The sequence below is a fragment of the Aptenodytes patagonicus genome, chromosome 1, assembly GCF_965638725.1.
Source record: "Aptenodytes patagonicus chromosome 1, bAptPat1.pri.cur, whole genome shotgun sequence".
NCBI classification, from domain to species: domain Eukaryota; kingdom Metazoa; phylum Chordata; class Aves; order Sphenisciformes; family Spheniscidae; genus Aptenodytes; species Aptenodytes patagonicus.
The window spans coordinates 153,606,031-153,631,087 of record NC_134949.1 but is presented as its reverse complement, the minus strand read 5'-3'; the positions used below and the strand labels follow the sequence as shown (position 1 = coordinate 153,631,087).

Below are 25,057 nucleotides of genomic sequence, written 5' to 3'. Positions count from 1 at the left end.
CAGCAAGAACACTTTAGGAATAGTAATGAAGACTGTTCAGCTGTCACAAGAGTGTCATAAATATAGTACGAGAGCCTTTCCAACCTTGGCTTCCACTGCTCAACAGTCAATGGTTTCCAAGAAATCTATACCTTCCCCTACATTTCCACTTACTAAGAAGTGACACAGCAGGCTTCAAACATTTGCGCCTGGATGAAGTAAAAAGTAAAATTAAGGCTGCATGCATTTATACATACAGTTATAATTCTTCTTAAGAACTGTAAAGCAAGAATATTATTGGAAAGCCAAGGAATTCAAATATTGGCTTCCATTACTAAGAGTTTATTCCCATACTGACCTTGAATTTCCTTACCTTTTAAAACTCTAATGATATGCCACTAGGATTTCATAATGAAGGTAAGTTGAAAAGAAGATTGAGAAGGTGCCCCCCCCTTTCTTCCTGGGAGATTCTTATGTCATAAGGAACCCACTGCATTTAGATACATAACAGGAGAGCTTCTTTCATAGAATCACAGAATGGTTTGGGTTGGAAGGGACCTTAAACACCATCTAGTTCCAACCCCCCTGCCATGGACAGGGACACTTTCCACTAGACCAGGTTGCTCAAAGCCCCATCCAACCTGGCCTTGGCATTGGAAGATACACGTAGGAAACTTTTTCAAGCAGTCCACAAACATGTTTCAGAAACCTAAACACTCTCGCCAGGAACCTCTTCCTCCAAGTCCTCCAAAAGGTCTCCACCCATCCCCTCTTGCCCCTCCACCTCAGCCTTTGCAAGGGTCCTAACCCCAGCCCTAAGAATGCCTGATACAGGAACCTGAAAGCACCAGTATGCTCAAACAGTTTTCAGTTCTGACCTCGAACAGCTTTCACATGAAGATTTTATATATAGACTTCACAGCCTTACTACCTTAGGCCATTCAAGCTCATAATGCTTTGGGCTCAAAGGCGGCTTGCTGTTGATCCAGTTCACACACCAAGATAACCCCATGTTTCCCCAGCACAACAGGCTCAAGGAGGTCTGGAAAGCGTGAAACTGAAAGCAAAGTGCTACTGCACTGCTGAGAAGGTGTTATTTCCCTGATTTTCTTTCGTCTCTGTTTCAGAAGTGAAGCCTGAGCCACCTTTCTCATTCACTATACTTTTGATTCCAGCCTCTATTTTTGCTGCCAGATATGAAAAGAATTCTGATATTGCTAAATCAGCATTTCAACACTGTAAACTACAGCAAGAGTTAAGTGTGTGTACTTCAGTCAAACCTAAACAAGCAATTTTCAAAACATTAAATGGCTGCAGACATTCCTCCATGGAGGTCTGTGCCTAATACAGGGCAAAACTGTGCAGTGGGAGAAGACACAGCAGTCAGGCTAATTAAAGGAGATGGCAGTAATCCATAACAAGTATGCAGAGATCAACACATTTCAGATACCAAGCAAAACTATTTTTCTTTAGAATCACATGACTGATCAAAAAAAGAAGTGCTCTACATTTCCCCTATGCAATTTCACTGCCTTTTGCCATTTAAGCAGGATTAGAGCAATAGAAGACTTCAAAATATTCCAAAGCACTTTAAAAGTAGCATACAGAAACATTCACATACTTTATACTGAAAAGTATTAACCTTACTGCCCTAGAAATGACATAAAGAAGTCATCTGTTGCCCAAAAGGGTTCCAGTACAAGTTGTCTGCACAGACTACTGAAAACATGCATTACACAGGGAAAGCCACTTATGAACAGATTCCTGAATATTCGCTGGGTCACTAGTTAAATGCTGTGCTAGCACACCATTCTGTACCAAGCCAGGATCAAATATACTCAGATCATCCCAAGTAAGTGTTTGGAGATTTTTAAGACAGGCATGGGCAACAAAGGAAATTCAACAACATTTCTCATGCAATCAAAACATCAAATCAGGCCAGTAACAGAAAGTGACACTCCAAAAATCCAAACTAAGCTACTTGTGTTACATGTTAAGCAAAACCAGTAACAAATAAAGCTACAATCCCAAATCCTGCCTATAAGAGAAAGAATGAAACGTTTTCAGTGTGAAGATTAAAGCAGTTAGGAAATAAATTAAGAGCTGTCACCTACCGCTGCTCAGTCAGATGTAAAAAGACGGCCAGTAGCTCTCCTACTTATAAGATCCCACACAGTTGCAAGCTATTGAGTCAGAAAAGTGGAAAAACCTCGTGACTGATAGATGCACGGTCTGTAGAAAAAACATCGCAGTGTTTCTCTTGCGGGGGGGGGGAGGGGGCATTAAAACATGAGAAACAAGCACAGTTTTGGAGCAAGTTCTTTTTCTGATGCAATGGCCTGTAACAGCCAGAACCTAGAAATTCCCTGTGGAAGCCATCACGAGGCCAGAGTTCACCCTAACACAAGCTTTGATTTACAGATGTTCAAGTTTATGTTAATCCTAGTTCCAATATACTAGGGTTTGCTTTAGTCTTTTAAGGGCATGCTTTGCCATTTTGCTTACAAACACTTAAATTGTAAAGTTTCATAGTTTCTAACACTTGTGCACAATTAGAGAGACGTATTTTTGAAGTTTTACCTTTTCTTTTGCAGTCTAGGATATTACAGGGGGTTAATTAGTGCACACCTCACCAGAAGAGAAGTTGTCATGCTCCGAATCAAGATTTAAACTTACAACTCAAATAAGATGAAAACCATCAGAGCTTCCTAACAAAGTATTTCAGAACAGTTACAAGTACATTTTAATTATCTATCACTTCTCTCTTTCATGGAAGGTTAAAAAAATTATTCCAAGTACTGGCATAGTTAATATACTCATGACTGGGGATTTTCGTAGTGTGAAGCTTCCATACTAAGGACAGACACTGCAATGCAATGTAATTTCTGTAACAGACAAATCGAGGCATAGAAACTTGAAAGACTTCCTGGGCATTGCCCTGGAAAACAAGGCCAAATGTGGGGAAGACAGGACTACAGCTATCGAAGTAAGAGTCAATAGACTTTTAGCATTTTTCTTTGCTCAGTGAACTTCTGCAGCTGAAATGCGTAACTGCCCTTCCTTGCCAAACAAGCTCCTCCAGCTTTCCATGCAGGTTGTAGTGAAGGACAGCCTTGCAAGCCAACTGACACCAACAGCATTTCACAGATACTCTCTGATAACAGACAGGCATATTATATTAGCAAGACCACCAGCAAACGTACATGTTTTCCTCATGCACATCATGCATGATCATACACAATTATGACTTTGAGTACACTTATTATAGTACCTACAATACATATCCCCAAACACAGGGCAAAACTTCATTATAAATAGGCACCGTGCATCTACGTGTGACAGAGATGGCATCCTGACTAGACAGCAGTAAGATAAAGAGCAAAGGAATCTATTAATCCATACATGAACTGAAAGAGTGGAGCAACAGGATTAATTAGCAGTATACAAAGGAGCTGAGCTACCCTCATTTAGATCAATTTGACTCTACTGAAATTAGTTAAATGAAACTGCAGAAATAAAACAGAAGAATTCAGCTTAAAATGAGAACAGGCCCTTAACTACTGGAAATCCAACATCCAGCTTTGCAAAGTCAACAGGATAACACTCTCCTGCTGAAACTAAAACTAAAAGGTACATGCAGACTCAAAGATTACAAGTACTTTTTGATCCACTGCGCTGACCGACACAAATATAATTACTAAAGCTTGCCTTCATCTAACAGCTAACTGAAATAACAAGCTAAGTCAAATTAGGCTAAAAATATTTTAGTTAGGATTGGTTTTAAGCTGTCTCTGTAAAGATGAAGTTCAAATGTCAGAAAACACTGTACAATTAAAAACAGACTAAAAAAAACATTCACATGCACAGGGCAGAAGAGTCAGTAAGTCAACACAGCAAGAAAGTTGCATCACTACTGTGAACTCACTGCCCACATTCCTGCATAATCAGGACTTGTTTTTGCTGAGGCAACTTTGGATATATTTCATCATTTACATGACACCAGCTCTTCTAATCACCTTCAAAGGAACATCACTGTCGTTAAGTCATTTTCTTTTGCTAAAAAAAAAAAACCCAGCCCTTGAACTTCAAAAACACTGAAAAGAAGCTGAACCATCTGTTTGGTTTGGCAATAGTTTTAGACAAAGTAAAACTAATACTTTTAGACAGGTCTTTACCATTACTCCCCTAGAGCACCTTACCCATCCTCTGTATATGTGGGTCGTAAGCCTGGTAATAAGGGTGCATTTCTAAATACAAGCTTATCCAAAATTAGCAAGTTAGCAATGCTGAGTGGCATATTTGTAGTTGTTTTTACTTGTAGGTTTTAAGATAAATTGGCATTCTCTCTTCCAAAAAAAGTTCTTCTAGAGCAACTGGTTTAAAATGCTACAGAACATAAACCACTTTGGAAGTAATTGTTTAATTGCTCAAAACCACACACCACCAACTTTAAGTGGGTTATGAAATTGAAAATGCAAGCATCTGCTGGCTCAGCAAGGCTATTCAAAACATGAAAACAAAGCCGTGGCCTTTTTCTCATTCTTACCTATCAAAGGATGCGGACACCACAGACTTCTCTTTTAGAAGTAGAAGTCACCTTGTTTTTCCTGCTGAAAACATTTAAATTACATATGTCTGAGACAGTTTGAAATTCAGGAAAGCATGAACTGCACTCCTCCCTCAGCCCAAGAAGTGAAGGAGTGTCCACATGAGCACCAGCTATGCAACCCGACACTGCAGCTGACAGCACTAAAAAAAAAAAAAAAAAATCACAGCCCCAGAAAAAGGCCACCCTCGCCTTGCCTTTTCCTCAAAGCTATGGGGCAGGGAGGGGAGAAGTTACTTCCTTCTCCATTCCCAGCCATGCTTTCCCCTCTCAGCAGCTCAGGCAATCCAGCGACCACAAGTCCTTGCAGAAAACACTTTTTTGGCTGGCAGATCAAATCACACACCTGAGTTGTACTGTGGGCACATAAGCATTGGATCCAATGCAATGGAAGCAGTTACAGCATGCAGCTGGGGACAGCAAGAGTAAGACCACAAGGTATGAAACGCCTGACAGCTCAACTGAATTAAGTGTGACGTGAAACTACACCTTAGCTATTTTTCCCTAGTAAGATGAAGGAAGGAAGCTGGTGAAGCTACCTAATTACATGAGACAGCAAGGAAGTAAAATTTGACTAAAAGGGTAATTGCTTTTTATTCAGGCTCCCAAGACAATGATTCCATTTTTAATATTAAAGAGTCATGCCTTCTCTTTCAGGTTTGGCTGGGGAAAAAGAAGAGTAGAATAACTATCAGCTAAGCAAAACCTTCTGAAAGAGACATAGAAAACATAAAACTTTTAACCCCAACAGATTCTAGAAAAACAGAAAGCCTCCTTTATACAACCCAGATTTAAAAATAAAAGAAAAAAAATGAAAAAAGCTCACCACAATCTGAAATTCCCATTTAAACAAAGATACAGCAGAACTTCATGATAAAAAGCTTCTGTTGTGGCTAGTAGTTGGCAACACAGAGCTCTGGAAGAAAGCAGTTCTTCAAGGTTCAGTTTAAGTGTTTATGTCCCAAGAAAACAAGACGACTAAAAGCATGGAATATGAAACACTAAGTAAAGAACAAGCATTCTGTCTTCCCTGAACCAGTTCTTTTGGGTTTTGTTTGTTTAGAAAAAGTGCAAAGATGACAAAAATTACCTCCAAGTCCAGTGTTTCACAACTTCCATATCCTATGTATCTCTCATTGTATAAAAATCAAAATACATCACAAAAATACCATTTAGAACACTTCGTGAAATACACTTTAGATTGTCTATAATCCTGAAAAGCAAAGGATGCCCATCTACATTAACTATAATTAAAACCCATACTTCATCTAACAGTGTGTATCTAAAGAAATATATTTCAGAGTTAAGATAGCAGATTCATGTTTAAAATCTCCACTAGACTATTGTAAAAGAAAAAAGACACCTGGGAAGAGTAAGTCATCAGCGCTGCAAACACCAGGATCATCAAAACACACATCTTCTGTAAGATACCAACTGCTTTCAGACCAGAACACCCACCAGACTGCACCGTACTTCATTAGCAAGCCAAACTTAATGACTGAATTAATTATGAGCACACATAATTTGTGTGCAGAAAAAAAAAAATACTTCCTCTACCAGTCTAGGAGACTATTTTTGTGGAGGGAGTCAGAGGGAGGAGGAAAAGGAATACTATGCAAGCATTAAAAGTTACTAAACAGGAGGTTTTGTCCAGAACTGTATGTAACTAACTCCTAGGCAGCTTTTAAGTGATGAACAGCACAGAACAAACGTACAGCGATGCACACGAGCCCAGAGTCAGAAGAACATGACAGTACTAATGCAATTAAAACCGGCAAAGGTATGTAGAGCTGCCAGCTTGTCTGGCTTGATATTATGTGTGTCAACAACAACAGCAACGTTTAACTTACCATAAGCCTTTGTATTCTGAGCAAGGCTTTCCAGAGATCTTCAGAGAACTGAAAGAACAGTTTCTGCAATTCCTGCTGGCTTGCAATGTACTATTTTCATACTTTTCATTAACAGTAGTTACACATAAGGTTTAGATGCCTTCATGAAGGTAACAGATGAAGAGAATCAAGATTTTGACAAGAAAAGCTGCTTCTAACAATCTATTTAGTATACTGTAGTGCTTTTTGGTTTATGTTGCCATTACCGCAAATATCTGAAGATCTTTACAGTCTTTTTAAAGTGATGCTTTGCTTAAAAAAAAAAATCCAACAAAATGTATAAAAATAGTTTTCTTATAAATATTAAATGCCTGTGTTAAAAAATATAGGTTTTGGGGAACAGAAATATACATTTGCATAGACAGGCCAATAAATTTCTGTAATGGAGAAATTATTTTGCATTATTTTACTCCATCTTTTAGTACAAAAACCTGGTATCTTCCAGATAAGATTTGCAAAACAAGGATTTCAAGGGTTTATCAGCTGTTCTCCTTGATGGAGCTGCAGAAAGCTTTGCTTGTGGAAATATTTTTGAGAAGCAGATAGAGACAGTTATTGTAAATTTTCTGGTGTACAGAATGTTTCTGAACTACAGGTGTTTGTAGGCTTTTAGCCTTCACAGAACTTTCCTACACAACATTAAGATGATTTTACTTAACATGCTAATAAAAAAAGAGCCAAATAGAATGACTAGTAGACAATGCCAGCAATTTAATTTGCAGAAGAGAAAGCAATATATAGCATCAGCAACAGCACTCTAAGTCTTATTTTAGCAGCAGTGTTCACTCTCGACTGCAGAATCACAGCTGGCACCTGAAACTTCTAAAGCAATAAGCATGAATGATCAGAGTGGTATGCCTAGGCAACAGTTCACAAATATTAAAGGGCACAAGAATAAACACACCTGAAGACTACCTACTGGAAGCTAAGGAAAACTACTAAGAGAAGAAGATGATGACTTAAAGTTGGGAGAAGATGAAAAACACATGAAAAGCTAACACCATCAGGGGAAGACCCATATTCCAGGCAGAAAGTAATTTGTAACATATAGCACACTTACTTGGAAATCTACAGCAGCAGTTTGAGGCTTGAATTCAAAGCACAGTTCTGTAGTTTACAACAGCCTTTCTTCCCACACATTATAAAAAAAGAAGTCCTATACTAAATTCACAAAGGCAGCAGGGGAGAACCTTGACATACCTTCTGCCATTACAGCTCTATCCAAGAACCAAAGCATAATACATCACTCCCAGGAAGAGCTAGACTACACATCAGAACACCCACTCTTCCATTAGGAAAGCCTGGAAATTCAGATACCTCATTTTTATTGAAAGGTTTGCTATGAAGTTTCATTTGAAAGTGAGCGATCAACACAACCATAAAAATTCCAAAGAGGAAAAAATTAAAGCAACTGCCACATGGCTTAGGAGCTATTTATGACCCAAGCCACTCTCCACCTTTACAAAGCACCTCTCTAACACACCACACTGAGTTTTTCCTACAGCGACCATATATCTGTCCATTCTAGATAAATATGTTCTCTATGGACAGGTGCACAGCGATCAAGCATCAGGAGTCAATAAGAGAGTTCCAGAGGAATATAACAGAGATGCTGGTACAGTAGAAACAGATTTACAGGTAAATTTGTTCAGGTAGCAATCTGTATTCGTAACAGGCTATGGTCCTGCATTCCCATTCTTTCCCTGCTCACCATAGCTATCATCTCACTCGTGGTCTTGTCCCTGGGTACTTATACCCTCTTCCCATGACAAAGTTCATCCTCACCCTCATTTACCAGCACACTTCCCGGCCATATATCAATACGCATGAGTATGACCTCTACTGTACTCAGCAGAAACAAGGGAGGGGGAAACTACCCAACTGAAGTCAAAGCTATGGGGGTGAGGGGAGAAAAGCAGAGTAAAGATGACTTGTACCTTCTGTAACTTGCCTCAGTATGTCAGAAGACAAGCAGAAAAATCTCTTTCCTGTTGCATCAATTCTCAAACCAATTTTCACAACACAGACCCACATCTTCCTACGTGCTTCCTCTGCACTGCAAGTTATGCCCTTGAGAGCTCCTGCATGCTTTGGGAGAGGCAGCCAAAAGGGATGTCAGGGATAGTACCTGTAACACAGCTTTGGGGAAGGAAAGGGAGGAAAAGAAGGAGGAAACGAATAACACTGCATAGCACAGAACTGAAGATGTGGGAGACAAAACTGACTGGAAGCCTTTGATTCCATGGTGCCATTCTTCTCTCACTCTGCTGGGAACAGAAGGGGGGAATGTTGAAGTCCAGCTTCAAGCTACAGATACAAATTTGTGATGCAGCCTCTCCCTTGAGGGAACCTGACATTCACAGGGGTGTCAGCTAGAACCAACACCACCAGATGATGGGGGTACCTCTGCAGACAGAGCCTATTCCAAAACATCACTGGCCTTCCAGGTCCCTCCTCACTCCCATCTCCTCAAACTCCCTGCTATAAAATATACCCAGTCTAACTGTCCTGTCCTACTTCTCAAACATATCCGTTTGAATTCTTCTTCCACATCATCCCTCCCATTGCCATACAACCACGTAGCCCTATAACACGGCATTGCCACTGCTAGTAGCAGTCCATAAGCTCTGTACTGCATTTGCAAGGCCTTAGGACTAAAGCCTGTCAGGCTTACTTTGGCTGAACTTCTCTTGACCTGCCTGTAACTTTTACTTGATTTAGCTGTGACAGCAATTTCTCTTAATTGACCAGGTGCCTATGCCTAATTGGTTCTACTTTTGTTTACCCGGGCACACTACAACCATAGTTTCACAGAGATAGCAGTAGCAAGCAGTTACTCTGTATAGAATGAGGAATTCACAACTCTATAATGATGGACTGTAGAGAAATACAGGCCTGGTATGGTAGCAGAGGCCTTGAGAAGTGGAGACAGAAGGATGCAGCAGAGAGGAGTGCAGGCATGGAATAAACAGAGATGGCTTGTACAGGACTGCACTGGACACCCCACAACTCACCAGCAGTCAGCTAAGAGAAATGCAGACCTGGACAAAACTGTTTTTAGGGGTAACAAACAAGAAAGAAATAGTATCTAACACACAGTGCCTTTTACATACTAGGATGTAACACGGAGCTGCAAACCAATGAAGAGTAAAGGCATATAAGCACATTAGCAAGCACATGATAGTGATCTCAGGTGGATCCTAGAGTGAGGAAGATGAAACCATCAACGCAAATGATCATATTGCTCCTTGTGAAGGACACCTGATGCTGACAACTCACCATAACAGCTCACCACCAGCAGGATGAAACCACTGACTTTAGGACTCAGAGCAGCACTGAGATGGTAAGCGTAACTATTTTAGCTGCATTATTGCTCTTTCTTTTTCTGTAACAATTAGATCTGGACTAATAAACATTAGGCTCTTAAGATTTCAATTATTCTAACAATAAATTCTTGGCCTCTCTTTTAAGGTATGCTTCCATTTTTTTAGACATCAATGAGATTTTGCACATAGCGCCCAGAGACCTATGCTCAGTAATTTACAGACACACAGAAATACAAGAGAACAAGGTATCCAGTAGGCACCAAGACTTTCAAAGTTTCCCCTGCACACCAGCCGCTATCACTGGAAGGGCCCCAAAGAGTGATGCTTCAGTACCCAGAGGCTTCTGCACAATCCTGGCATCTACCACACCAGGTACAGAGACAAGCACTAGGCCGTCTTTCCTTTAGAGCACAAAAATCCAAGCCTTCCCTCTTCTTTCTCAAATTACACTTGACTCATCTCCTCACCAGAGCTGCTCCAAGATACACGTGTGAAATACAGCCCATGAAACAAGCTGATAACAACAGACACTACAAAGCAGCATACATGGTATGGCAAAAGGCGTGAGAAAACATAGTCAGACAAGCAAAATAGTCATTTACCCAGAAAGGACCGGAGAAACTAAAACAGTTTACACCCTGACCTGGTAAAGGGTAACAACCTTAGGTCACTAACATCAACATCGTAATGCAATACACATCTAGGTAGCAAAAAATGCTTAGAGAGGCAACAGTATTCTGTGAAATAGCCTTCATAGGGAGTACTCTCATAAAAGAAACACTTAACGACTCAAAAAGGATATACAAAATGGGCAGTCTAGGTAAGGAAAAAAAGTACCATTTCTACTTCATACACATTTTAAGACATCAGTTTTCATTTCACTTCTCACCAGTATTAACAACTAAAAACACTTTCCAAATTGATTGTATCTTTGTATTTATTATTTTATAGTGACAAGTAACGTGTTCTCTCCTGCTAGTATACGTACAGACAACATTAATCAGTCAGTGTTCCATACGGTTAATATAACTGCCATTCTAAGAGTCTCTTAAAAAAAAAAAAAAAAAGTTCACTGACAGGACAGGCTCCAAGATGACACGCACATAATTGTAGAAGGGATCCTGCAATCACTAAAATATTTAACATTTGCATTTATTAAACGTGCACAAATCACTAAGTCATAGCATGATCTATAGTACTGTCACCCACTAAAAAAAAAACACCCACACCAAAAAAACCACTTCAGGCGCTACAATTGAACCAAAAAGTTATTTTTAGCTGACGATGGAGATCTGCGCTCACAACCGGCGGCACTCTGCCACCGCCTGCTCCCGGACAAACTCCCCGAGAACCCGGGCGAGGCTGAGGGAAGCGCCTTTCAGAGGGAACGCAAAGACAGCGGCAGCAACGCGGCCGCTCCAGCGCCACCGGCCAGGTCGCTCCTGCCGACACCAGCCTCAACGGCCGCCAGCCTCCCCCTCCACACCGCCGCCCGCGGGACACCCAGCCGCCCCCCGCGGCCGCCGCCTCCTCGGGCCTCCGGCGCCGGCCGGGCCCGCACGCACAGCCGGTGACGCTCTCCCGGGCGAGGGGTACGACCGGGCCTTCCGCCCTGACGCCGCCCGGCCAACGGCCGCGGGGCCGGGCCGGGCCGGGCCGGGCCTAGCGAGCCCCGGCAGGGCCTGACTCAGCGCCGCGGCACCGGCGCTCGCCGCTGCCGTCAGCGGCCCGGGTAGGGGGACGAGGGGAGGGGGGCGCCGCCGCCCTACCTGTCCTCGCTCTTGTTCTTCTGCTTCTTGCCCATGGCGGCGGCCCCGGCGCTCGTCCCCCGCCTCGGCGCTGCCCGGCCGCCCGCGCGCAGCCCCGTGCATATGGTAAGCCGCCCGCCCCGCCGCGCGCCGCGCACGCGCCCGCCCCGCCCCCGCCGTCCCGGCCTGCCCCGCGCCGGCACGCGACGAGCGGCGGCCGCGGCACCGGCCGGGCAGCGCCTCCGTGCGCTGGCGCCCCCTGCCGGCCGGAGGGGGAGCAGGCGGCGCTGCTTGGCCCAGGCTCAGGCCCAGGCCCAGGCCAAGGAGGGGAGGGGAGGGCCAGCGCCGGCGGCCCCCTCGCCGGGGTCACGGCTGCTCCTCGGGGGTTGCAGCGACCGGCTTCTTGAAATCGGCTTCGTTTCCGTCAGTTCGGTCCTCAGGCAGCCCTGCAAAATGACTAAGCGATGCCCCAAATCTGTAGTTTCCCTCCAGTCCTCCTGCTGCCCCAGAGGGCTGCACAGAGGCCCGGAACTCCTGGCAGGATCGTAGCCCGTTTGGCCCCAAAACCCGACCAAATAGCTAAAATAAACACGTTTGGAAAGCTTTCATCTGGAGGCAAACGAGACAGCTAGGGCAAAGTGGGGGAATGGGGAGGCTAAGGGGAAAGCATTCGGGGTGCACGGCGGCAGCACAGCGACCGGGCAGTAATTCAGGTGCGGGGCACGTTGGCGAGTGCTGCCCGGTACACCTCGCTGTTCTTCCTCCGCGCACGCAAGCCGCAGTCCCCCAGCCCTTCGCGGGGCTCTGCTGGTCCTTTATCCCCAGCACCGCCCCGTGCCGGAGCTGAAGCATAAACGACAAAAGTCTGCCACCTGAGGCTGCCGGTGACCGGCCTCCAGCCAAAACCGGGGGGGCAGAGGCAGCAGGGTTGGGCTTACAGCTCAGCGCAGAGGCAACAGTCAGACTCAGCTCCGGGGACAGACGTTCCTCTGCAGGGAGTTCGGCTGCCAGGCAGCAACAGTAAAAGTATGGCACCTCCTTCCCTCCCCGCCAGATCTCCTCAGCGTACAAGGCTTTCCCTCCCTCTCCCCTCCAAGCAGCCTTGCAGCACGAGAGCTGAAACGGTGCTGCGCTCTCCCACAGGAGGAGCCTGGATACTGCTGCTGTGGGGCAGGAGAGGACGGCCTACGTTCACAGAAACATGGCACGGAAGTTAGACAGCAAACTGTGTATTATGGCAGAGGGGCTCTCAGGTGCAACCCCACCTCCTCCTGGGCACGTTTCTCAAGAGCAAAGCAAGATGGAGCAGGAAAAACAGTGGTTACGGACACCACGCTATTTAATACGCTTTGGGAGCTGCGCGTTTTCTGTTGTTGTCATCACCCCGTTACAGTAATTCCTTTCGCGGGCAGCGCAAGCCTCGCTGCTCTCTTCATCTCTCAGCCTCGGGATCACCGCCGCCACCTTGCTTCACTCCCTAACACCCTCACTTCCTACTTCTCCCTGCCTTCATACAGCTACAACTCCTTATCAGCCCCTCCCACCCAGGCTCCCAGCGGACTGCAGATAAGGCCAAGGGCTTATCTTCCGCCCCACCTTCCTCATCGGCGTACTTCAGTACCGGGGAGTCCGATTTCCAGGAAACAAGAAAGCAGAACACTTGTTTTTTTTGAAAACGCACTTTAATATCCCGTTATTTAAATCTGTGGATCTCCTAGCGCACTTGCAAGAAGAGCAAAGAGACGACGAGCCCCGGCTGCTCCAACACAGCCGTCTTCTCAGCGAGACTGCCGGAGCGGTCCGGCCGAGCCACGCCGCAGCCCAGCGCCCGCCCCCCGCCAGCCCTCGCCGAGGCGCCGCGCGGGCCGCCCTTACCTCACGGCGTCGCTCGAGGGGCCCGGCCCAGCCCAGCCCCGCGGCTCCCGGCCGGTACGCCCCCGCCGCGCCCCGACTCCCTGCGGGGGCTCGGCCTCACACGCCCAACCCCGAGGAGTCCCCCAGAAAGGCGGCGGCGGCGGCGGCGGCCCCTCCCAGCTCCCGCCGGCAGCCTCACTCGACAAGCGTTACAACCGCTCGCCGCCGCCGCGCACCCGCCCCGCAGCGGTCGCACGCTGAGGTGAGGGAAGGGGCAGGGCAAGACACGCCCCCTCGCGGCCAAGCCCCGCCCAGAGCAGCGCGGCGGCGGGAGGCCAGCAGCCTAGAGCGGCCCCGCTTCCGCGCGCCGGGGGAGCCGCCCTGCACCCCAGGCGCGTCCGTTCGGCGGGTCGCGGGAAGGAAAGGTGGACAAAGCCGCTGCGCATGCCGGGAGGAGCGCGGTCGCCGGGGGGACGGGACGCGGGTGGGGAGCGCGTCCCGGCGGAGGTAGTCCCCGCGGGGCGGAGCTGCGGCGCGGAAGGGGAGCCCCGGGTGAGCCCCGCCCCTCCCGCGGGGCAGACACACGCCCGCCCGCCCGGCTGCTGCCCGCAGGGGCAATACCCACACCGGCGCGGCGCATGCGCGCTGGGCGCCGGCCTCCTCAGGGACGCGCCCGCCGCCCCGGCCAATGAACGCGTCGGGGAGCTCTGCGTGCGCGCGCACGCGGCAGCGGCCCCGCCCCGGCTCTCGCGAGACGCTGGCGGGGCGCGGCCGGCGGGCGGGGCGGGGAGAGGAGAGGAGAGGCGTGGAGCGGAACGGAACGGAACGGAACGGAACGGCGTGAGGGGTGAGCGGTGGTTGTGTGGCGGGGCTTCGGCTGCCTGTGGTGGGGGGCGGCGCGGTCGGCACCATGGCCGGGGCGGGGGGGTGAGGCTTTCCCTGGGGAGCTCGTCCGGAGCTGGGTGGGTGGGTGGGTGTGTGCGTGCGCGGGCGGGCGGGCGGGCGACTGTTGTCTGTAACGGCCCCGCGGAGGCGCGCGGCGCCTGCGCGGTGTCCCGCCGTGTGCCGGCCCCCCTCGCCCCGCAGCCGGCGGCGCCCCTCGGCTGCGCGGCGGGCGGTCTCCGACAGGCGGCGTCGGCCGGGCCCCCGGCGCCCCTCCCTGGCGGAGCGGGCGGGGCCGCGGCCCCGTCAGCGGTGCCGAGTCCCCCGTCGGGCGCAGGCCCCCCGCTGCGTAGGAAACGCTTGTTGGCAGGCTCCCAGGCTTCCGCGGCTGGGGGAGCCGGGAGCCCTCTGGGAACCTCAGGTTGTAGTGGAGACTGGCTGGGGTTCGTTTTCCGTTTTCCTTCCTGTTTGCTTGGAGGACAAGCCTCCCTTTGCCCCAGCTGAGCAGGGTTCCCTCCCTCTCCTGAAGACCTAGTGGCCCCTGATGTGCGCTGGCAAGGTTCTTGTTTCCTCCGGAAATACAAGAAACGGGGAGAGAAGACACTAACGGAGAGACTTTGTAGTTAGCAGCTTCGGGGAGAGGGACTCAAGACAAGGTGCTGCAGGTCAGGGCAAGTGTGACACGCGTGGAGCGTGGCAGCAGGCTTAGCATCGCTGATGTTGCATTACGCTTGGAGTGCTGCCGTGATGTTGGTACTTCGCCCATTGCTGCTTAAAAGGCTTTCTTGTTGCCCCAGCTCTTCATGCACCCCAGTCTTAGTATTCTGTAGTGTTTGGGCAGGGAGACCTTTACAGAAAATGATTTTAGCTGTGTTTCTTCACACAGCAATTAGGTAGTGGTTGTTGGGGTTTTTTAAATCCTTTCACTGGCTGCCATAGAGTGGTGTTTGCAATAGCAGTTTTCTTGTACTAATTGAAGCAGTGTATTGGCCTAAAGCGTTTGCTGTTGAGTGCCTTGTCTTTCTTTTAGCTGAGGAGAGGAGTGTTAATTCAGATTTAAATATGTTAATATGCATCAGGTACTTAAAGTAATTGCATTTAAACTACTGGCAGAAGCATATACTTAGCATTGCTTAGACTTATTCTGAGACATCTTACACCTCCTCCCAGCAGCTTGGAGCTTTCTGATTGCATCTTCTAGTTTCAGAATATTTATTAAAGGTACATGGATCTGGCTCAGCATAAGTGTTCCTTTGGAACTGGTGAATTTTACTTCTTCATATTGACAAATAGTTTCAGGTTCCTGTGCACTTTCAACAGCTGCCTTTGGGATTGAGAGAATAGGACTTGACTGGTATCTTTGTTGCCATCTGTGTTCATTGTGAAAGTATTCTCCAAAGGGGCTTGCAATGTAGGAAAGAACTATCTACTGTTATCTTCAAATAGCATAGTATTTTGTTTCTCTACAGTGTGAACTGCAAGTAAGAGACGTCAGGCTTTTAATTAAGTGTTTGTATAAATGTTAATTCCACGTATCGCTATTTCCACAGCGCTGAAGAGATCGCTTTCTAGTTAAAGATGGCTGCTGATACCTCTGTTGAAATACTTCAAAAAGTTCTGGAGAATGAAATACTTCAGACTACCAAGGTTGTGGAAGAACATCTGGATGCTGAAATACAGAAGCTGGACCAAATGGATGAAGATGAATTGGAATGCCTTAAACAAAGGAGGCTTGAGGCACTAAAAAAGGCCCAGCAGCAGAAACAAGTAATTCCTGCAGTTATATAGACTCTTGATGTGTACAGTGTAACAGACTCTTTGGAAATCCTAGGGAAATTGTATATGTGAACTAAGTGGTTTGGGGTTGGTTGTTTTTTCTTCTTCCTCACCTTTCTGTACTTATTAATTTTACATTATCGAGGAAAGCAAGTGTCTGTCCATGTGTGCATGCTCTGTGTTTTTTAACAGGAGGAGAGAAGAACCTCTGTGATTGTTTACAATAAGGACAGGGTAAAGAGTCTTATACAAAGATTTGAGCATGTCTGTATTCACTGAACATTGCTATCTGGAACCATGAGCCCTGTAGGCAACCTAATTATAAGCCTTTAGGCTCCTTAAGGTTCTGAATTCTGGAGATTGTTACTTATGGCATGTAAGTGATGCATGCTCTTCTCTTAAGGTATTTTCTAGAAGAATGATACAGGGTCTTTCCTTGTTCCTAGGGTGGAATCGTTTGTCTGCTCATTTCTTCTCGCAGGAAAGAAATTCTGCTTTGGTCCCTGATACCTCATGCTAAATTGTGGTCTTTATGCTCTGCAAAAAGTCTCTTTGAACATAGTTCTTACCAAAGTTTTGGTAACATATGGTGTGAGACCTGAATTGTAAGTAGGGAAGCTGTAGGTTTCTTAGCTTACTCCATCTAAGCAAACCTAAACGAAGAAATAGACTGGGCTGGGGGGGAGGTGACTGGGTTGAAAGGAGATGCCCTGGCTGTGGTGGAACCCATAAATGCTAGTGTCGTGCTTTGAAACGGGAATGCAGTAAAATGTCATGGCATGGTTGGGATGCTGGAGGACAGGCAGTGTTAGCGGCTTTGATTCTCTAAACGGAAGTGGAGAAAGTGGCACACTATTTGCTTGTCTTCAAAAGTTCAGTTTGTATTTGATTCCAGTGTATTCCTTTTTCAGAAGTCGTAACACTTGGATGTGAACATATGGTAGTTCTCATGCGAAAACTTGGTTCATGTCAGTTGATCTTAAGTCACTATTCTCGCGCATTTTCAAATGCAAATTTGAAGTAGGATACTACTCAGTAAAAGGAGTATGCTGCCACACTATTCTGGAATAGGATTGTGCAGAGGGGAATTAATGCGTACCCACTGTTGAGGGATAAGTCAGTTCTGGATTTGCATCATTATGACTTCTTCATGTGCTCATACTTCTGTGCATTTTTAATGTGTACAATGTTCAGGAAATTCTTTGTTCTATCCTAATTTAGCTTACAGGATATTTTTGGTTTGCTTGTGTCGTGGTTTAACCTCAGTCAGCAACTGAGCACCACACAGCCGCTCGGTCACTCCCCCCACCTGTTGGGATGGGGGAGAGAATTGGAAGAGCACAAGTGGGAAAAACTCGTGGGTTGAGATAAAAACAGTTTAATAATTGAAATAAAATGATAATAATAATAGTAATATGATAATAATATGATAATAATAATAATACACAAAGCAAGTGATGCACAGTACAGTTGCTCACCACCTGCCAACCAATGCCCAGCCAGTCCCCGAGCAGCGGCCCCCCCGGCCAGCTTCCCCCAGTTTATGTACTGAGCATGACGTCACATGGTATGGAATGTCCCTTTGGCCAGTTTGGCTGTGCCCCCTCCCAGCTTCTTGTGCACCTCCAGCCTTCTCAGTCGGTAGAGCATGGGAAGCTGAAAAGTCCTTGGCTAGTGTAAGCATTACCTAGCAACAACTAAAACATTGGTGCATTATCAACTTTGTTCTCATCCTAAACCCAAAACACAGCACTGTACCAGCTACTAGGAAGGAAATTAACTCTATCCCTGCCAAAACCAGGACAGCTTGGAAACCTTCCCCCCCACCCCCCCTGCTTAGACAAAACTGCGAGATCAAGAACAGTGATTTATCTAAATCTTCCCCCCCACTGGAAACTAGTTTTTGTCAAGTTCTGTCATACTGCACTACTTCTAATCGTTTAGCTTAGGTCTGTACTTGTTTTAATACACTACAATTAACTTTCAGTATTGTAGAAGCTGGTTTTTTTCTGAAGTGCATTTGTTGAAAATCTAGAAGATTAGCTTTTTCTAAACCGTATTTGCACACTTAATCAAACAGTTTTTGAAGTTGCCTGTAAATTTTAGCTTGTGAAATTCTATTTCTCCATATGTTTTATAACTAATGGTATGCATGTGTTTTCTGAATGGTTTTCTGGAAGTCTGGCTCACATTAAGATACCTTCAGTGTATATTTGATAGATAAACATTATCTGTTGCAGGTGAGTTAGTAGGCTTTTTCTCCCTGATTTTTTTCATAGAGGGAAAAATTAGAAGAAATCTATTTTAGTACATGTAATGACTTCAATCAGTTTTAGACAAAACTTCTTTGAGTGTACAAAAACATTTTGGAGAGAGTAGCCCAAGCTGTCAATTAGCAGTTTTCAAATACCGAGAATTTTCTGACATTGGTGTTCTCTTTGAACTAGTCTAGTCTTACTGAGAAGCTGTACTGCAGAAATTTATGCAGCTCTGTACAAGATTTGTATTTCCAAGTAAGTAAGATGGCCTTACTGCTCAACCACCTATCTGTTGTTGAGAAAGGCAACCCAAAAGTATTGTCTAGCCTACTGGCATTTGCGTATTTTCAAAACAGAACTAAAGGGGGGGAAGTAATTTGTTTCTCCTTCTGTTACTGTATGAAATGGGTTTCCAGTGTGGGCCGCCTCTTTTATTTTTCTTAGAAGCTGTTGAGCTTGCATGGCAGGTGCAGGACTAACAAACTACATACTAATTATTTCCTTTTATGTTTTCCAAAAGGAGTGGCTTTCAAAAGGACATGGAGAATACAGAGAAATCCCAAGTGAGAGGGACTTTTTCCAAGAAGTCAAAGAAAGTAAAAACGTGGTTTGCCATTTCTATAGAGATACAACGTTCAGGTATAGTAAATAAGCTATGCTCAAGAAACCTTTTGTTTATAGATGTCTACAAAAACAGACATGTTCTTTTGTTCTTTCAAATCCCACAAATAAATAGGCATTTTTAGAAGTATTCAAATTCCTTCATTTTCCAAATCTTGCTCCCTTCTCAAGACATTTGGGTTTTTTAGTTTTTTTTTTTCCATTCCAGTTAATCTGAACATGATTTGACAACAATTAATACTCTATTACATAGTTGATTAGGATATAAATGTCTAACTTCTTTGACAATATTTGAGAGAGTGCTGTGTTTCATTGTTGATTTAATTTGAGGGAGCCAGGTCTGTAAATGTAGTGACCATACAGGAGCAGCATTTCAAAAAGATCGCTTTGCTTATTCCAGGCAGAGATATTCTGGACAGTTCTGGCAAATGAAAATAAAAATACAAACAAAAACTTGCCTAAGCATCTTCAGAATTTAACCTTTTACTTTGAAAGGATCTGTGGATACCAATTGCAGCTGCTTTCCCTTTGTGCTTGTGCCTTTGTGATTATGTCACTTTTTTAGGGTGTGAGAGACCTAGATCTGAGAATATGTCGTGACTCGGAATAGGAACCTAAAATAAGATCTCCCACTTCCTTGGAAGAATTTCAGAAGTTCTGGGTTGTAGGCTGTTCCTCAGTGGGTCTGTCTTGATGTCTTCTGTTAAAATGCAGTTGCAGAGTAGAGTAGTTTGTTGAAGGAGGAGCCAGTTGTCCTGTTGTTGGTTGGTGTCCTCCCCCCAAGGTGTTATGTTCTCTCTAGCTTATAGAATATAATCTGAAACGGCCTCAGTGTGAGAAAATGAAAGAGGTCAAAGCTGGATTATGCAGTGAGGTATCTGCATCCTACATTTTCTTAAGTTAAATGTTTCAGAAATATTGGAAGCGGTTGTATTTGGCTAGCTTTTGGTCAAAGAAGTTGAAAGACTGTCTCTGCAAATAAAGTAGCTTAGAACAGGTTTGGGTTGTTTGGTTCTTGTTTCTTGAACCAACAAAGTCTGTAGACTCAGACATGAGAAAGAACTTTCTCTAAAGTTCTTTGTTAAATGTGTTGTGCTGACAACTAGCTTGAAACTAGTGTGTCAGGTTTACCAACCACAATATCAAGTTGCTTTCATCCTTGCCCACTCCAGCTTTTTGATCTGCTCGGCTCTTCTCTTGAGTTAAAGGACAGTCAGATCACAGAGCTCATGCAGCTAAGCCAAACCACTTAAAGAAGACAGTCCAGAAAGTTGAGATTGCAGGTGACAAGGCCACAAATCTCTGCCGACAAGTATTTTGAGTAGCTCATGTTACTGTTCCTTAGCTGAGAAACAATAATTGTATGCTCACTCCTATTCCATTGCAACAGAAAAGTGAAATACTTTTGCCTATAGCACTACTGAAGCAGTCTGTGCAAATCCCCCCCTTTTTTTTTTTCTTTTTTTCCCCTGTACAGTGAGCTACTGCATCTCAGTTGTGGAGGCAGTGACTGAAAAAAAACAAAATGCTGTAACATGTTGAGAGTACTTTTCTGAAGATGTGAAGTTCGTTACAGAGAATTTTTTCCAGCTGACAGGCAGTGAAGCTAGAGCGGGAAGAATAGAAGTCAGAGGGAAATTTCATCAATAAATGCAGGCCTCGAGAAATGAGAGAGGCTTTCAGGTGTATGTGGGAGAAATTAGGAAGAAATTAGAGAAATGGATCCTGTAATTGTGCAATAAAGGTGCTCCAGGCTGTTAGTCTATTAGTCATTAAATCCAGCTACCTTTGAAACACAGTTTCTCTTGAAACTAAATTCTTAATTACAAAGGTCTTATATGAGGAATCAACGTGATAGAACTAGCTCGTTACTGTTCCTTTTAAACTTTCTCTGAAATACATATTCTTCAGCTTATTGATTCTAACACTTTATATATTTTGGGTTTTTTTCACAGGTGCCAAATAATGGACAAACATTTGACTGTATTGGCAAAAAAGCACATTGAGACAAAATTCTTGAAATTGAATGCTGAAAAATCTCCTTTCTTGTGCGAGAGACTGCGCATCAAAGTAATTCCCACTCTAGCACTAGTAAAAGATGGAAAAACACAAGACTACATTGTGGGCTTTACTGATCTCGGTAACACTGATGACTTCACTACAGAGACCTTAGAATGGAGATTAGGCTGTGCAGACGTAATTAATTACAGGTAAATAATTGTTTTGCGGTTGTTCTGTTTTCAGATACAGCGCAAGGAGAACATGCTTGCAGACAGGAGAATCTGTAAAAGTTTGTAACTTTGACTGATAAGTTGTATGCTTAAGACACATGAGAGTTTAATCCAGTTATTTAATCTGTGTACTTTGGCAAGGGAAAGAAGAGAGTAACTCTTTGTCAAAGTATTGAGACATTATAATGAGGGTTACGTTGTCCTTTTTGTACAGTAATAAAAATAAATGGAGTTCTTGCCGTCAGGTGTATAGAGTAGCTACACTGCTTTGATATGGCCTCTCAGAGTCATGCATCTAATTTAATCCTTTCAAAATCAGCTATAGATGCCCAGATGTCACAGCTGTAATGCAGTAAAGTTTAAGCATTTCTAATCCACTTCAGAGAAAACTCACAAGTCATCCTTAAACTGCATCTTAGTCCATATTACCTACATGAATATGTTTATTTTCCAATGAACAGTACAGAAAGTGAAAATAAGTTGCAGAAATGCAAATCAATTATTTGTGTAGCAGTACAATATAATCATAAATCCCACATTTAAGACTACAGGATGGAAGGCAGTAGAAGATAACTGTCGCCACAATAGCCTAACTTTACAGGAGAATAATTTACCAGAACTTTCTGCTTTGCTTTCCAGTGTGGCCAAAACGTCATCTTTATCTTTTTAGGTTAATTTTGCTCTTTTGTTTTGAATGTCTTTGGCTTTTTTTTTTATTTTAAATTTCATTATCTGAATTTATTTCAATGTCTAATTTTGAAATTTTGGCAAGAAGTGGTGTTGTTTCTTAAATGCAAAGAAACCGCTGTTCAATTTAGCTTAGTAGCTGTTGAACTGCAGATGAAATGACTGAAATGAAAATGTATAGTTCAGAACAAGTGGTAATACCCACTTCCCAGTTCAGTAACAACCCAGTTCAGTAACAAGCAAATATGCAGAGGAGTCAAAGACAGCTTGGATATATATTCTAGACAGCAACAGCCTTTTATGGGAGAAGTCTTTCAGGGGAGTTGTACCAAGCTGCGTTGAATTTGCTAAATGTTAGTACATTGGCTTACGGCATAATTTTACTTCCCACTTGACTCTACTAGTACTGTGTATACTGCTCATAGCTCCTTGTGGAGTGGGGGAGTTGTTTGGTTCTTTGTTCGTTTTGCCAGATCCTGAGTTTGGTTCCCTGGCTTTGCAAAGTGAGCCACAATATCTGCACGGCCCAGGATATCTGTTCCGGGAGACATCCATTTATGTGCAAGTGTTGCATTTGCACACTGCTCTGTATGTAATGTCCCGCTCTCTGGAGTTCCTGAAAAGGAGATAGTCCTCCTCAGAGCCTAGAAACAGTTCTTTTTCTTCAACCTGTGGGATAGCAGATGGTGAAATGATATACTGTATTTAGGGGAAAAACTGTTCGGGTCACATTGTTTGACTAAAATCAGGATTCAGGTGGTGTATTGACTTACTATTGACATGTAATTAACTAGCAATCAGTGAACTGTACATTTAGGATCAATATCAGCAAAATGTTATTTACAAAATGTTAATACCTACAAATTTCTAAACACTATTCTACAGCTAATTCCAGAAGGTTCTAATTGCTCACTCACTCACTGACATTTAGGTGCAAACCCCTCACAGATCATGTGAGTGAAAGCACGCACACCATTTTCTGAGCAAGGGGAGGGGATTTCCCTCCTTGCTGTAGGAGATGTGGATGCTCCAGCTTTACGCGAGCACCTGCTGTTCCCAACAACCCATGGACCCACACGCTGGTGAGAAGGCCCCCGCAGGGTCGTACATGCACACTGAGGCGTGCGTTCCTCCGTGCTCCCCTAACTAGAGCACAGTGTCCGATGGGGAAGCTGCTCTGTCTGGCCTAGGCAGAGATAGTACAAGGTGACTTCTGGCAGTACAAAACCCAGTTTTGACTCATCTGTTTCTACTCCAAAGCCCCTGTTACAAAATTTTAGCTGCTTTTGTACTTCTGGCTCCTCATTTGTTTTGAAAAGTCTCTCTGTAGTTCCCTGGTTACTGTTTAATCTGACAGATCGTTGTCTTTAGCATGATCAGTTCGCAGCGAAAGCCCTTTCAGGCAGTTTTTCTCTAGAGCTCCACTCACAGGTGCTGTTTACACTGACACTCCTGTCTTAACTACAGTTACCCAGGCCATTTTGTCCGGGATGTGCTATGCCAGCGACACAGCAATGCTACTTAGGGTGGCTTTAGGGAGTAGGAGTTGTGTTCTCTTACGGTGTTTTCCTGGAGAAGCAGGTAATTAGAGATGCTACTTACTGTCTGCATGAATACGGCTTTAATCAACATGTCTTACTCTTTTCCTCTAGTGGAAACTTGATGGACCCACCTTTTCAAAGTCAAAAGAAATTTGGAACAAGCTTTACGAAGTTGGATAAGAAGACCATCAGAGAAAAGAAATATGATTCAGATTCTGATGATGACTAGAACAACAGCTAAATGTATTTGTAAATCATCTTTTGTTTATGCTTGGTACATTTCTAAGGATGTTTTTTATAAAGCTTACTGCTTTTCGTTACATCTGCACATAATGCTCATTTTTCTATACAGTTTTATACAACTGAGTCATAGCAGAAAAAATCTTAAATATTTTTTTTCCCTCTTTTGGAAGTCATTTGTAATTCAAAAATCTGAGTCCTTCCAACTAAATAACGTGACAAATTATGAACTTTGTCTTAAGTATCAGTTTATCAAGTGTTTTGAAGTAACTGTTAGAAACAACTGTACCAAGTCAGACCAAAGGTCCCTCTGGTCCAGCATCCAGTCTCAGTGGCCAAAAGCAGATGCACAAGGAAGAGTAAAAACAGGGTGAGCAGGTAGCAATGCTTCCCCAGGATATGCTTTAAGCAACCTGTGGCTTGCGGAACTCTGTATCTGAGAGCATTTGCTGGTTAAAATCGTGGAAGAAAAATCTCTTTAAATCATCATAGTATCATAGTATCCACATCATATGGCAAGAAGTCCACAGTTTAACTGTGTTGTGTAAAGAACTACTTCCTATTGTTTTCCTTGAATCTGACAGTTCCAGGGGCTTTTTCTCTAATTTTCTTTATTAAAGGAGATGATAGACACTTTTTAAAAAGATTTTTCCCTATCATCAGTTCCTCTTCCAGTTGTCTTTCTAAACTTATTATGACTTGCATTATCAGTAAAGCACCACAAAATTATTAGTAAAGGAATTGTGCGTTTTAACAGATGATTGCTTATCTTATGGTGCCATATCATGACACTGAATAACTTAACTACATTGCACTATAAGTTGTAAAAACAGTCGTAACTTCTGTGAATTCTGAAATGGATGGTCAAGAGAAATGCCTTTTACCATCTATGTACGCTGCATGTTAAAGCTGATACAGCAGGTAATAGCACATAGCAACAAGCATATTGAAAACAGCCTTGTTCACAGGTTTGTATAATTCTGTGGTTTTGAATGTGTGGATTTTATAGCAGATGCTTTGTACAAGAGAGTAGAATAGAGAAAAGTATTTGGGAGAAACTTTGATCCGTTAAGTCTAGATATAGCGCCGCATACTGTGTACTGTTCTTCGGTAATGGACAGAACTTTCAAGGGAGATCTTCCTTGGAACACAATATAAAATTTCTGGCTAGGTGAAGAGTTGATGAGTTTTCGTTTTCAAAAAAAAGTAGTTTGCTGTGTGCTGAAGGACCCTTTTGAGGTGGTACTTTGAATCCAGTTGGTCCACAAAGCTGTGAAGTGGGTCTAGTCAGTCTTGCTGCCTTGTAGTGGAGAACACTTGTGATTGGGCCAGCCCAGCAATATATCTCTGTAAGTAAGTTTAAAAAATTATATTTTATTTCTGTTCATGTACATTGAAATAAAATTATTTTAATTCTAA

General features: G+C 44.2%; 1 protein-coding gene across 2 annotated transcripts; it reads left to right on the top strand.

The window, feature by feature from the left end:
• The first annotated feature begins 13,762 nt into the window (after window positions 1–13,762).
• On the top strand, window positions 13,763–25,057 carry TXNDC9 (thioredoxin domain containing 9). 2 transcript variants are annotated; one of them, XM_076359478.1, is made up of 5 exons: window positions 13,763–13,827; window positions 15,835–16,051; window positions 18,839–18,957; window positions 20,895–21,149; window positions 23,510–25,057. In XM_076359478.1, exons 2-5 carry the CDS (start codon window positions 15,863–15,865, stop codon window positions 23,625–23,627), a joined length of 681 nt encoding a protein of 226 aa, XP_076215593.1. In that variant the 5' UTR covers window positions 13,763–13,827; window positions 15,835–15,862; the 3' UTR covers window positions 23,628–25,057. The 2 variants fall into 2 exon arrangements, with proteins under 2 accessions (XP_076215593.1, XP_076215583.1); XM_076359468.1 differs by lacking the exon at window positions 13,763–13,827 and adding an exon at window positions 14,181–14,249.